Source organism: Urocitellus parryii, chromosome 7 (assembly GCF_045843805.1).
Source record: "Urocitellus parryii isolate mUroPar1 chromosome 7, mUroPar1.hap1, whole genome shotgun sequence".
In the NCBI taxonomy this organism is placed as follows: Eukaryota; Metazoa; Chordata; class Mammalia; order Rodentia; family Sciuridae; genus Urocitellus; species Urocitellus parryii.
The window spans coordinates 134,533,120-134,546,492 of record NC_135537.1 but is presented as its reverse complement, the minus strand read 5'-3'; the positions used below and the strand labels follow the sequence as shown (position 1 = coordinate 134,546,492).

The following is a 13,373-nucleotide window of genomic DNA, read 5'->3' as shown; positions in this document are numbered from 1 at the left end:
TAAACAAAGAAATCAATCAGACATTGTGATAAATGCCATGAATAAAAAAAACAAAAACAAAAACACAGGGGCTGGGGTTGTGGCTCAGTGGTAGAGCACTTGCTTCACATGGGCGAGGCCCTGGGTTAGATCCCCAGCACCCCATTAAAAATAAATCAATAAAAAATAAAGGTATTGTGTCCAACTACAACTAAAAATAAATATAAAAAACAAACAAACAAACAAAAAACCCCAAACAAAACAACAACAACAACAATAAAACCAAAACACAAAAACCAAAAAACCTGACAACTACAAACCCTTAAATTAAGGCTGGCCCAGGGCGGTAAGTCCAGTCTCCTGTGGTTTCTGAGTCCTTTCTGTGACCTTGCCACCAGTTCTACCACTGAATACCCTTCAGAGTCAAGGGACTACAAACTCCAAGTGAGCTGAAATACATCCTTGAAAGATCCTCTTCTCCACCAGCACCCCCCCCCCCCCCAGGGCAAGAAGACCACACTAGTCAGCAGTTTACCAAATATCACCCAGCTCATTAACTTGTCTACTTCCTTCTACCCCAATGACCAAACCTGTTGCTTAAAGATCCAATAGGATGCTAACACCAATATTTTTCCTCCCAGCTCCTACAATGAACCAGAGGAGCTGCCATTTGGAAGTCTTTTGTTCTCACTTGCCAAGGTCATGTCCTCATGAAGTCATAATACCCTAGTTCATGAAACAGTACAAAAAACATAGAAAACCAATCTATTGGGAAAATTTTAATTATCTTTGTGTAAGGCCCCAACCATTTCTAAAAATAATCAAGATCCTAAGATTAACCATTCACTGAAATCAGATGGAATTTCTCCCTTGTTAATCTCCTGCAGATGTCAAATCACAGCCAGAATTATTATGAAATGGAAGAGGCTCACCATTACCTTTAGTGTTTTGTATAAACCTTTGAGGGCCAGGGATAGGATCCAAGTTGCTTCTACAGCCTCGGAACAATAGCTATCCATGCTGGTTTGCAGAAGGTGACTGGCGATAAAGGCAAAGTGCTGGGAATATTGGCTCAGTTGGGCTTGAGAGTCACTGCATTCTTGTCCTCCTCCCTTCTGGACCAGCTGGTAGTCTTTCACTGGAGAGAGAGAGCAGACAGGAAGAGAAAGGCAGAACAAGTATAGTTAATGCTTCCTGTAGCCAAATCTCTTCCAGAGTAATATGCCTTATTAAAAAAAGAAATGCAGAAACAATCTCCTGGGCTCAATTGTAGTCACTATATTTAAGGCCAGCTTGAAGGTGAGCACAAAAATGGTACTGGGTCACCCATCTACTGAGCAAATAAGAGGGATAATTCACAATGCCAAGTGGGTCATCTTCAAAAAACAGTACGTGAGACTGTCACTTCCAAACAAGATGGACAGAGTAAGATAATTGATACACTCTTCCACTTAGGCAGCTAGAACAATGAGGAAAACATATGAAACAATGTTTTTCAAACATTGGGCAATAGGTAGTACAGGATTAAGATCCCTGAGAAAAAGGATGTAAACTAGATTAGCTCCTCAGTGCACCAGAAATCTGGAGACAATTTCAAGGCTGTAGGGCAGGAAGCAGATGTCCCAGAAGAGTGGAGAAATCTCAAGGAACTGAGGAGATGGAGACTGAAGTTTAGGGAAGTCAAGGCAGCTAGAATTTATGGGGCAGAATATCAACAAAAGAAATATACAGAGAGAGGGAGAGGTGGGTAGGAGAAAGTTTTAGAGATTCAAGAGGGTTCCTCATAAGTCTTAGGCTAATACTGACCTGCATATATGTGAAAGGAAACTATCTAGGGCAAGAGAAATAAATACCAAAAAGCAGTAAGCATAACAATTTCTGAAGTTCAAACAAAGCTGGAACTATTCTGTCTTCTCACCACATAGAGTGAAGATGTCCTGGGAGAAGACAGAAAGAAACATTTGAAGGAAGGGAGGGGGTATGCTGAGGAGTAACACAGACCAAATTATATCATTACATTTTATGCATGAATATGTAACAGATCCCATCATATGTGCAACTATATGCACTAAGAAAAAACTGTGGAGGAAAAAAAAGAATGACAGAAGACTTCATGCCAAAAATCTATGCTTGTTAGAAGACAATGAGCAAATCCTCTTTAAAGTATTCAAAGAAAACTCTCGGCTGAGAAATTTTTACCCAGAAAAAAATCTTTCAAAGATAAGGTAAAAATGAACACTAAGAGATTCTGTAGCAGCAAATCTCCACTTTAAGAAACGCTATGTGAAATTTCTCAGGCCAAAGAAAAATGATACTACATGAAAAATGGAATCTATATAAAGGAATGAAGAACACTAGAAATAGTAAATATGTAACTAAACATAAGATATAATTTATATGCATTTTTTGGTACCAGGGATTGAACCCAGGGGTACTTAACCATTGAGCCACATCCCAGTCCCTTTTTAAAATTTTGAGACAGAGTATTGATAAATTGCTTAGGGCCTCACTAAGTTGCTGAGGCTGGCTTTGGACTTGTGATCTTCCTGAACTACTAGAATTACAGGCATGCACCACTGCATCCACCTATTTTTTTTTTTTTTAAGTTTCTAATGTTTTAAAGGAAAAAAAATGTGACATTTATATCATGTAGAATAAAATGTGTGGCAACAATAACACAAAGAATGAGTGCAAGAAATGGAAATAAATGTTATAATATTTTTACTTTATTGGGAAATGGTATAATATCTGAAGGTAGACTATGGATGAGTTTAAATTGTACAATATAAACCTTAGAACAATCGAAATCACTAAAAATAAAAGAGAAAGAAAGAAAGAAGTAGGGCTAGAGATAGGGCTGTAGCTCAAGGGTAGGGTGCTTATGTAGTATGCACCGAAAAAAGAAAAATTGAAAAGAAGATAAAGAAACAGAGTTAAAAAAGCCAATAGTGAAGATAAAATGGAATCATTAAAAAAGAATAAAGCAAGCGGGGACTGATGGCCCATGCCTGTAATCTCAGTCTCTCGGGAGGATGAGGCAGGAGGATCACAAGTTCAAGACTAGCTTCAGGAACTTAGCAAAGCCCTAAGCAACTTAACAAGGCTGTGTCTCAAAAAATAAAAAGGGTTGGAGATGTAGCTCAGTGGTAATGTGCCCCTGGGTTCAATACCCAGTACCAAAAAATAAAAAATAAAAACTCCAAAAGGCGGCAGAAGGAAAAAAGGGAACCAAGAATAGATGGGACAAATAGAAAATAAGTAAGAAGATAGTAGATTTAAACTCAACCAACCTGATAACTTCATTAAATGTAAAGTTTAAACAATTCAATCGAAAGATAGGGATCAGCCAGATGTGGTGGCACACACACCTGTAAACCCAACTACTAGAGAGGATGAAGTGGGAAGACTGCAAATGCGAGGCCAGCTTCAGCAACTAATTGAGACCCTGTTTCAAAAAATAAATAAATAGGGCTGGAGATGTAGCTAAGCAGTAAAGCATATTTGGGTTTAATCCCTTGGACTGGGGGGCGGGATAGGTGGAGAGACAGAGGCGGGATAGGTGGAGAGACAGAGAGGGGGAGAGAGGGAGAGAAAGGCAGGCATTATCAGATTGGATTAAAAAAGAAGACCCCTTCACTACGCACTATCTACAAGAAATTCATATTATTTATTTTTATATTTATTTATTTATTTATTTTTTTTTGGGGGGTGGATTCTACATAAAAGTAACCATATTAAAGTCTGGCAATCACTGGTAGGCTGCTTAAACAAATCTCTCTTTCACTCATTGTGTTGCAAGGGCCTAGTAGAAAGGGAAAAAACAAAAAACAAAAAACACCAAATGCTGACATTCTCCAACAGACTGAGCTGGAGAAATGAAGACCCCTTAAGATCCAGATGGCACTTGATAGTCATTTGATAAATGGCCTTCCTTCAAGTGAAACTACTATATTGCCTCCCAATTTCTCTTCAAGTGTTGACTGGTCCTTAATATCATCCAAGTAATTTACCTGCCACTTGTGTTTAATACCTGTACATTCCTTTTAATGGCATCTTTAGAGCTACCATAAGTAATCCTATTTTTTAAGGGTGCACTTTTAGGAACCCAGAACATAAATACTATATCTTCTTTTTTAGAATCATTTTGTACGTGGCATCATACAAAGCACATTGGTAGTCATTCAGAGGTAACTTCACAAAAGATGTGCAGGGGTCCTCCACAGTATTACCAATGTCACTCACCAAGATCTGCTTTGCTTCTCTACAATTATTTTTCATTTGTCATTGTTTGAACAGAAGAGAACTGCTTTCTTTCTTTCTTTTTTTTTGATCTTCTCTTATGTATTAGATTTCCTTAATTTCTATCATTAAAAACTTTGATAACGTCATCATTCACTGTAACTTCAGATGCCATTGTGCCTGTGGCTGTGACTGTGGCAGTGGCTCCACTTCTATGGCTCTGGGAGGAGGAGAAGGAGAGGCAGGCAGAGGGCTAAAAGAGTGTGGGGCATGCCAAGAGCTGTAACCCCAAGGAGGCAGTGGGCCTGGTGGGCCAAGAGATTGATTTTAAATGTCAAATCATGCATGTTTAAAGTAAAAGGACATGTCATGCAAGTGCTTTTTTTTTTTTTCAAAAAAGCAGGATAGCTTACATAAATATTAATGTAGATTTCGGAACAAGAACTATTATTGCCGGGAGCAGTAGCCCACGCCTGTGATCCCAGTGGCTCAGGAGGCTGAGGCAGGAGGATCGTGAGTTCAAAACCAGCCTCAGCAAAAGTGAGGCACTAAGCAACTCAGTGAGATCTCGTCTCTAAATAAAATATAAAACAGGGCTGGGGATGGGCTGAGTGGTCACATGCCCCTGAGATCAATCTCTGTACCATACAAACAAACAAACAAACAAACAAACAAAAACTATCATCAAGGATAAAAAGGAACACTTCATAATGAAACGAGAATGAACAATACACTTCAACAGTTTTTTTCAGTAATTGTTAGAAAAAGTAGAAGATCAGAAAGGGTATGGAAGACTTTCATAACACTGTTAATTGACTTGATCTAAATAACATCTGTGAGACATTCCACCACCAACAAAGTACACTCATTTTCTTCAAGTGCTCATGAAGCCTTCACAAAAAAGTCAAATTTTAAACCCGAAACTAAGCTGCAATAGTCTCAGTATGCTCTCTGACTATAAAGGAATTAAACTTGAAATCAATAACAGAAAGAACTTTAAAATAATCCACAGAGCAAATAAGAAATTATAAAATAGAAAATATTCTGACCTTAATGAAAATGACAGTATAACATATCAAAAATTGTGAGATATGGTTAAAACCACAAATAGAAATTCATAGCAGTAAGATGCTAGGGCAAAGAAGAAAGTTCTTTAATCAGTGATGATTTCCAATTTAAGAAACCAGAAAAAGCAAAAAAAAAAAATTAAGCCCACAACAAGCATAAATAGAGAAATGAATAATGATCAGAGCAGAAATTAATAAAACAGAAAACAAGAGGGCCAGGCTCAGTGGTGCACACCTGTAATCCCAGTGACTTAGGGGGCTGAGGCAGGAAGAACATGTGCTCAAAGTCAGCTTCAGCAACTTAGCAAGGCTCTAAACAACTCAGTGAGATCCTGTCTCAAAATAAAAAGTAAAAAGGATTGGGGATGTGGTTCAGTTATTAAGTGCTCCTGGTAAAGAGAGGGAGGGAGGGAGGGAAGGAAGAAAGGAAAAAAAGAAGGAAGGAAGGAAGAAGGAAAGAAGGGAGGAAGGAAGGAAAAAAGAGGAAAAAAAATCCTTTGAAAAAAATCAAATAATAAATGTCTGTCTAGGAAAAGATACAAATTACCAATTCAGGAATGAGAGAAGGCAGTTTAATACCCTATGTCAGGCTGACAAAAATTAAGACCTAAATTTTCTGAGTTTAAATTTATTCCCTAGATAAATGGAGAGATATATATCATGCTTATAAATCAAAAAAACTCAGAGTTTGAAGTCAATTTTCCCAAAGTAGATCTATAGATTCTATGCAATGCCAGTCAATTACCAGCAATTTCTTTAATACAAAATGACAATCTGATTCTAAAATTTATGTAGAAAGGCAAAAATCTAGAAGAGCCAAAGAAATTTTCCAAAAGAAGAACAAAGTTAAAGAATCAGATTTCAAGTCTCAGTAGAAACCTAAAATAGTCAAGAGAGTGTTGCACTGGTGTAAAAGACAGACATAGAGAAAAATGAAACATAATAGAATCCATGAATAGATATATGCATATAAGCCAATTAATTTCTAACAAAGGTACCATGATAACTCAATAGAGAAAGGACAGTTTGCTCAACAAATGGTTGGAGAACTACTGAACATTCATTCATATTCGAAAAAACCCTCAGAAATTGTACTGGGAATGTAGCTCAGTGGTAGAGTGCTTACCTAGGATATGTAAGGAACTGGGTTCAATCCTCAGCACCACATAACAATAAATAAATAAAATAAAGGTCCATCAACAACTACAACTAAAACATATTCTAAAAAAGCTCAGAAACAACACTGGCACTGCTTAGTGCTAAAGATGAGGAGAAAGCTGATTACTTTAGAAGCTGAACCGAGAACATAATGGTTAGATATTCCATACTGTTTGGGGTTTGAAAATTAAGTCAAAAGAACGTAAGTTGTAATATTTTAAGTAAAACAAAATGAAAAGTCATACTGATACCAACATAATCTTCAATGTGCAGTCACCTGGCTTTATGTTAAAATTACCCATAAGAAAGCAAATGATACCTGCAAATGGTAAAATGAAATGTTCAGAACCTAAATATTTGTCCAATTGAAAAAATAGAGCTATATGCACAAAATTATAGCATGGAAAGGGGCCTTCAAAATTATGTTCTATCACATTATTTCAGAGATCAAGAAAAAGTAGCTTGGGAACTTGCTTTCTAAAGAAGTCATATGCAGGGGAAAGAACCATAATATCTTCATTGATTTTAGGGCATGCAAGGATTAGACAATTTATTCCATTCTTAGAAAAAGTAAATATGTTGAAAACCTGTTTTCCTTTTCCGAGTTTTGACATCCACAATCACAGCCCTGTTCTTCTCAGTAAAGTGCTTCAAGATGATCACATTATGGGGTTCATTGGCATTATCCATATAAACACATCGGGTCCCCACACAAAGAACCTAAAACATGAGAGAGAGACAGAAAAGGCAACTCAACAGCACATTGAGACAGGAAAGAGTATTCACGGACAAATTCAGGCCTTTTTCTTGTGCCTCAGACTTCAAAAAGCACTTAAGGATACGGCTCTTTTTATCTCTAAGTCCAAAGGATGTCGCACATGCCTAGCACAGAATTGATTTGCCCCTGCTGACATGCCATATTTTTATAGCCCTCTTTGTCTCAGTCAGTTGAGAGACATGAAGATTAGAAATGAGATCAAGATAAATGCCAGAGGGAAAGACAATTTTTGACGTTCTTTGTAATTTAATACATTACAGTTATTCATTACTCAAAGCCAATTACCAGTTAGTATAATGAATCAAATAGTTAAACTTAAAAATACAAGCTGAAAGTGTGAGGCCCTGGGTTCAATCCCTGGCACCATCAGAACACACACACACACACACACACACACATACACACACATACACACAAAGAAAAAAAAGCAAGTTGAACAAACCACCCCACCCCACAATCTTGAAAAATATACCAGTATGTATATATGTCACAGAGTCTTTGATAAGCATGATGAGGACTGGAGGGGGTGAGCAGACCTTTGATTGCTATACCTGAGGGAAGCCAACCAGCACCAGCAGGGTGAAGATGTTGGTGTGCTTCAGCTGGAAAGGCAGCTGCTTGATGCAGTGGTCTGTGAAGGTGGCAATGACGTCTTGCCACAGAGGGGCACTGTTGAGTGACCGCAGGATCTCGGCCATGGAGCATGCCCAGTCTAGGCCCACCCGGCTGGAAGGCAAGAGCTCCATTAGGTGGCAGAGCACAAGGCTCCAAACTCAACCCGTTACAGCTCACTATACTCCAAGGCAGACCCAGAGGCAAAGGGCTACTCATTAATTAGTTTTAAAACTACCAGAATGATGCTGGTTGGTAGCCTACAAGCATGGTTTCAAAAATCTCTATAAATAAAGTCACCTGTGCATATGCACACATGCATACTCACATTTACACACAGAAAAATGGCTCAGGAGTAAATACACTAAAATAGCTGATGTATTAATATGGTGCAAATTAGGCTGACTTTTTTTCTTCATTTCTGTTTTTCAAATTTGGTATTATGTTCCTTTCATAGGAAATAGATTTTTAACCCCAAGACCTACATTTAATGCTCTCAGGAAAAAATACACCAGAATATGAATCATCAGAGTGTTAAATCAGCAGGCAGTGCTGAGGCTCAGCCGTTTAATGTGGAATGACAGCATTTCCATTAAACCAATTCTATGGCCAAAGGAAATTCTCAGACAATAGCACTGTAGCACCTAAAATGTATCACCAGTCAGTCCTCTGACCTAAATGGACACCACAGTGAGTGGTGTGGGGGTGGCGGGTGAGTGAGAACCAAGGTTACCTGTCTAGACATACAGCTCCCAGGCTAAAGAGTAGGTGGGTGGTCTTCCAGCCATCTGGCACAATGACACTGTCCCCTGCAGCAAACAGGTTGTGTTTGGCTGAGAGAACCTTGATCACTGCGGCATCTACCTCTGCTGGTAAAAGACGGATGATTAACTGGCCAAGAAGACCCAGGGTGAGGTGGTAGGTTTCATTCAGGTGGCCTGCATTGGAGATGACAACCTGAAACATGAGTGGGAGGACGTGCTCCAGGTCTATCAAGGGAACTGTGGGACCCTGCCAAGAAAGGGGAGAGCTCTTCAGTAGAGGATCCACGCAACCAGACTAGATAAACTCTTCATCCCCTTTGAGTATTATTTACAACTGGCCTAGTGCCAAAAGAATTATGCAGTAGCTTTCATAAATGGCACGTGTATGATCAATTGTAAAATAAATATTCTTGAGTATCATCTTATGGTCCTACTTTCCAATTCCTTTACCCTAAAAAGTAAACTTAAATGTTTGGATGTTTTCCCCTCCTGATATGTCCATTGTAAAATAATTAAATAACTCAGAAATACACAAAAATTAATGTTTTCCATAATCTGCCCCTTCACTAATGTCCAAGAGATAACAGCTATTAACGGATTAATGAATAGCCTTTCAACCTTTTTCTAAGTACATTAACATGTAACACATGTAAAACAAATTAGCAATTTTAAAGTCATTTTTCTTTCTTTAAATATTGCCCATTTGGGGCTGGGGATGTGGCTCAAGCGGTAGCGCACTCGCCTGGCATGCATGTGGCCCGGGTCCGATCCTCAGCACCACATACAAACAAAGATGTTGTGTCTGCCAAAAACTAAAAAATAAATATTAAAATTCTCTCTCTCTCTCTTTTAAAAAAAATAAATAAATACTGCCCATTAACTTACTTTGTTTTAAATTCTTCATTATAAATACCATTTAGATAAAGAGCCTGTGGTTTACAATGATAATTACAGGGATTGGAATGAATTTATGATTCATTCTCTCTCTCTCTCTAGGTTTATATACCAAGAGGGAGCACGTTGTGAGTTGTTATCTACAGGGTGATTCAAGAGGGCACTATGTGTATAATATGAAAACAAAGCACCGAAGAACAACAACAAAAAATGTTCTCAGAAATAAAAAATGATTCTCAAGAAGGCATGCCCTTGAAGGGGCAGCCTGTGGGGGTGCTGGTGTCCAAGAATGAAGAAAGCATCTAGGTAAGGACTGGGCTGGTGTGGGCTGCAGTCAGAGCCCAAGCATGGGGCAAAGAGTTTCCATATCAGGAACAGCAGAGTACAGATGGGTTGAGGAAGGCATTCCCAGGAATCATGCTCAAGAGTCAAGAGTTGAGCTCTGAATGGGGGCATCAGTGTGGCAGTGCAGCCTGAAGTGAGTGTCTGAGCACATGTGGAGGGGTGAGGGCGTCCATGTGGGGAGTTTAGCTTGGCATGCATTTTCATGCAGCCTAAGGAGAATGCTGCGCTGAGTAACAGCCTGCTGTGGGTGAGGGTGGCCTCAATGCAAGGGGGTACCCTGACATCAGGACAGCCCCAGGCACGGAAAGGAAGTATTCACCAGTAGAGGCACAGGGCAGAGTGTCAAGAGTCTAGAGGGAGACAAGGACACCTCTGAAAGAAGAAGAATGGCAGCTGGGAGGTTGATCAAATAAGTAATCATATAAATGATAATGGGATCTCGGATCTCACTGTTAAAGACAGGAGTTATAAAGACAAAAAAGGAAAAAACTAGAATGAACCTGTGGTTTATGATGATAATTGTAGGGATTGGTATGAATTTATGACTCATTCTTTATCCCTGTACATTTATATACCAAGAGGAACACATTGCTTTTCATGTCATGCCCCTGTGAACTGTGACTGATTCGTTAATCATTTTCAACTCTCAAGCAAAAATTATTGCTAAGTCTGAGCATCTCCCAGCAAACACTAAAAAAGGCCCTTGGATCAAAAGACCTGAGGACCAAATCTTTGGTACTGGGGACACCTCCTTTCTCCAAAACTCTGCAGACTTGAGAAATTCTGTTTCATCAATGTTCTGTCCAATTCCTCTCTGTTCAACCCCCCTCCCACCAAAAAAAGGAGACTCTTATAAAGATGTCAGTAATTACTAAATTAATATATAAATTCAATGAAAATGCTAGCCAAATCCTTGGTAAAAAATTATTCTGAAGTTCAAAAAGAACTTCATTATGGGGCTGGGGCTGTAGCTTAGTGGCAGAATGCTTGCCTAGCACATGGAGGCACTGGGTTCCATCCTTAGCACCGCATAAAAAAATAAACAAATAAAATAAATGCATGCTGTCCATCTACAACTACAATTTTTTTAAAAAAAGAAAAATATGCAGAGTCCAGAAAATTATAAAAAATAATGATCTGTCTAGACTCTTTGAAGACTTCGGGATTAAGTTACCAAAACAAACAACAAACAAAAAGGAGAGAAAAATCAGTTAAAAGAGACTAATAAGTATGCCATGTAAATGCAATGCAATTCTTCAGTGGATTCTGATTTTTAAAAAAAATGCTTAAAGGAATATTTTAGAAAAATTTGTATATAGCCTCTATATAAGATAAAACTACTCTATCAATGTTAAAATTTTAAAATATGATGATGACACTGTAGTTATATAGGAGATTGTCTTTTTAGGAGACACATGCTGAAGTGTCAGTGATCATTTCAAGTTATTTTCAAAACTTGGAAAAAAATATAAGCAATATGTAAATATGCAGAGATAAATTCACAACTAGTAAATCTATATAGATTTTCATTCATTCTTTCAAATTTTTCTTAGCTTAAAATTTTTCAAAATAAAATAATAGAAAAATGATTATAATAAAGCCAATAAATTGTAATATATACCCCCCATACACACACGTACAAACATACATATATACAAAATGTAGTGAGGGCTCAATGAAGAAAATAATTTTAATTGAAAATTCCTCCCTCAGGGATACACAGATGACTATTATTAACAATCTGCTTCAGCTTCAGCATCTAGTATAACATCATTTTTTTCTTTTTTTTTTTTCTGAGTATGACATTACCCCCTTTACAAAGAAATGCTGCCTGTCTCTTACCGACTTTAGGGGAGGTAACATGGCTGCTAGTAATCCCAAAATCCTCTTCTGGGAACACTCAGCGAACACCTGCTCAGGGTTGGGAGTAACTGCCTTTTCCTCTATTGGCTCCTGAGGTGACACTTCTGAATTTTCAGCATCTGTGTTGTAAAATGCCAACTTTCAGATTTTGCCACATTCTATACATGCCAAGTAAATCACTGTGCTGTCCTGTTCTAGAGTAATGCTGGAACTTTAAAAAACTAGTGCTGAGCACATTTTTAAGATGTCCTCTTCTCAAGGAAGCCTGCCTGCTCCCTATGGAATGGGCAGTTACCCTCCCACACCTCCCCATTCTTCTGACTCTGCTCTTAAATTAGATGCTAACATTTTATCATTTAACATTTCATATTTATTGTCTGCCCTTTTGATTTTTATCTCTTTCAGTATTGTACCCAGGCACCTAGCAATGTCTCTGGAGCATGGTAGGTAGTTGACAATACTTGCTGCCTATGAACCAGCATGCTGGTCCTCAGGGGAATCCAACTCCAGAGGACTTTGATGGCCTGGACAGATGTGGAGTGTCAGCCCCTTCTGAGAGCTGGTTCCAAATATGAGGCAGAATGCCAGGTGCTCAGTCCCACCTCCACACAGAGGGCTGAAGGAACAGATCTGCCACCAGGGGCTGCAGTTAAGAAGGAGGCTGAGGCTTGCTTCTGATCTCTTCAACCACAGCATCATGCATGAATTCTCTAACAACCTGGCTCTCGCCTTGCCATTGCATTCCTTAGGCAGGCTGAGAAGCCTGGAATCCCTAGGCAAGCGGCTAAAGCCTTTGCAGAGGAACCCCACTGAAGAGGTCTCATTTTATCTTGTATCCCATATCTACACACCTGCCAAGAGGGACTTCTCCTCTGTATTGTTCCGGGACTTTCCTATTTCAGGGTCTTTGCTCATGGTGTACTTTCTGCCCTGAATGTTGATCCCTACCACAGATCCTCATATATCAAGGTCCCTTATGACACTTACCTATACCTCTGTCTTAAGTTCTCCTAGGCTATGAGCTTCAGCAGGGAAGTGGGGGTGGAATGGGGAGGTGGGAGGGAGGCTCTGTGTGTCCCTCTGAGTCAGTCTCTGTTCTCCCCAGGGTCTAGCATAGTGCTTGGCACATGGGAGACACTCAGTAAATACAGGAAATAAATAAGGTGGGAAAGCAGTCAAAGTGAATGAAAGGTGACTTTCAAAATGTTATCAGCCCTATCTGAACTGAATGGAGAAACACTGGTAGCTGAATAACATAAAATTGTGTAAAACCAACAAGCTCAGGCTAGAGTACATTTGAAGATGAAAGAGATAAGGTACTGGCCAGATATTCTTTACCTGGAAATCCTGGAGGTATGTGAGCATCTGCAGGTACATTTGGAATGTGGGTCTGGCCTGAATGATCCTTCATGAACAAGATACCTGCATTTGCCTTACTTCTCTGCTTGTAATCCAAAGGTCTGATTTCCTTGTCTGCAGCTCTCCTTCCCTAAAAACATGATGGTGTGTGTATAAGAACTAAGGTTTTTAATAACAAAAATTTATCCTATTTATAGTACAATTTTATCATTAGTTTTAATAAATTAAAAAACTTCTGAATTCATTATTAAAAATGCCACTCATATTTTAAATACATCTATGATTCATTAAGATAGTAGTCATTGTGTCACATTC

At 38.8% G+C, this 13,373-nt stretch overlaps 1 protein-coding gene and 1 pseudogene across 3 annotated transcripts in view; both read right to left on the bottom strand.

The window, feature by feature from the left end:
- The window catches only part of Zzef1 (zinc finger ZZ-type and EF-hand domain containing 1), a 125,774-nt gene that overhangs the window by 27,067 nt on the left and 85,334 nt on the right, over positions 1 to 13,373 (bottom strand). For all 3 annotated transcript variants that reach the window (XM_077800513.1, XM_026393916.2, XM_026393917.2), the window contains 6 exons: positions 13,038 to 13,188; positions 11,679 to 11,818; positions 8,567 to 8,844; positions 7,773 to 7,947; positions 7,031 to 7,163; positions 918 to 1,117 (listed from right to left, as the gene is read on the bottom strand). In XM_077800513.1, coding sequence (XP_077656639.1) covers positions 918 to 1,117; positions 7,031 to 7,163; positions 7,773 to 7,947; positions 8,567 to 8,844; positions 11,679 to 11,818; positions 13,038 to 13,188 — 1,077 coding nt within the window. The remainder of the gene's footprint in view (positions 1 to 917; positions 1,118 to 7,030; positions 7,164 to 7,772; positions 7,948 to 8,566; positions 8,845 to 11,678; positions 11,819 to 13,037; positions 13,189 to 13,373) is intronic.
- Positions 3,891 to 4,393, bottom strand: LOC113186443 (cofilin-2 pseudogene; annotated as a pseudogene).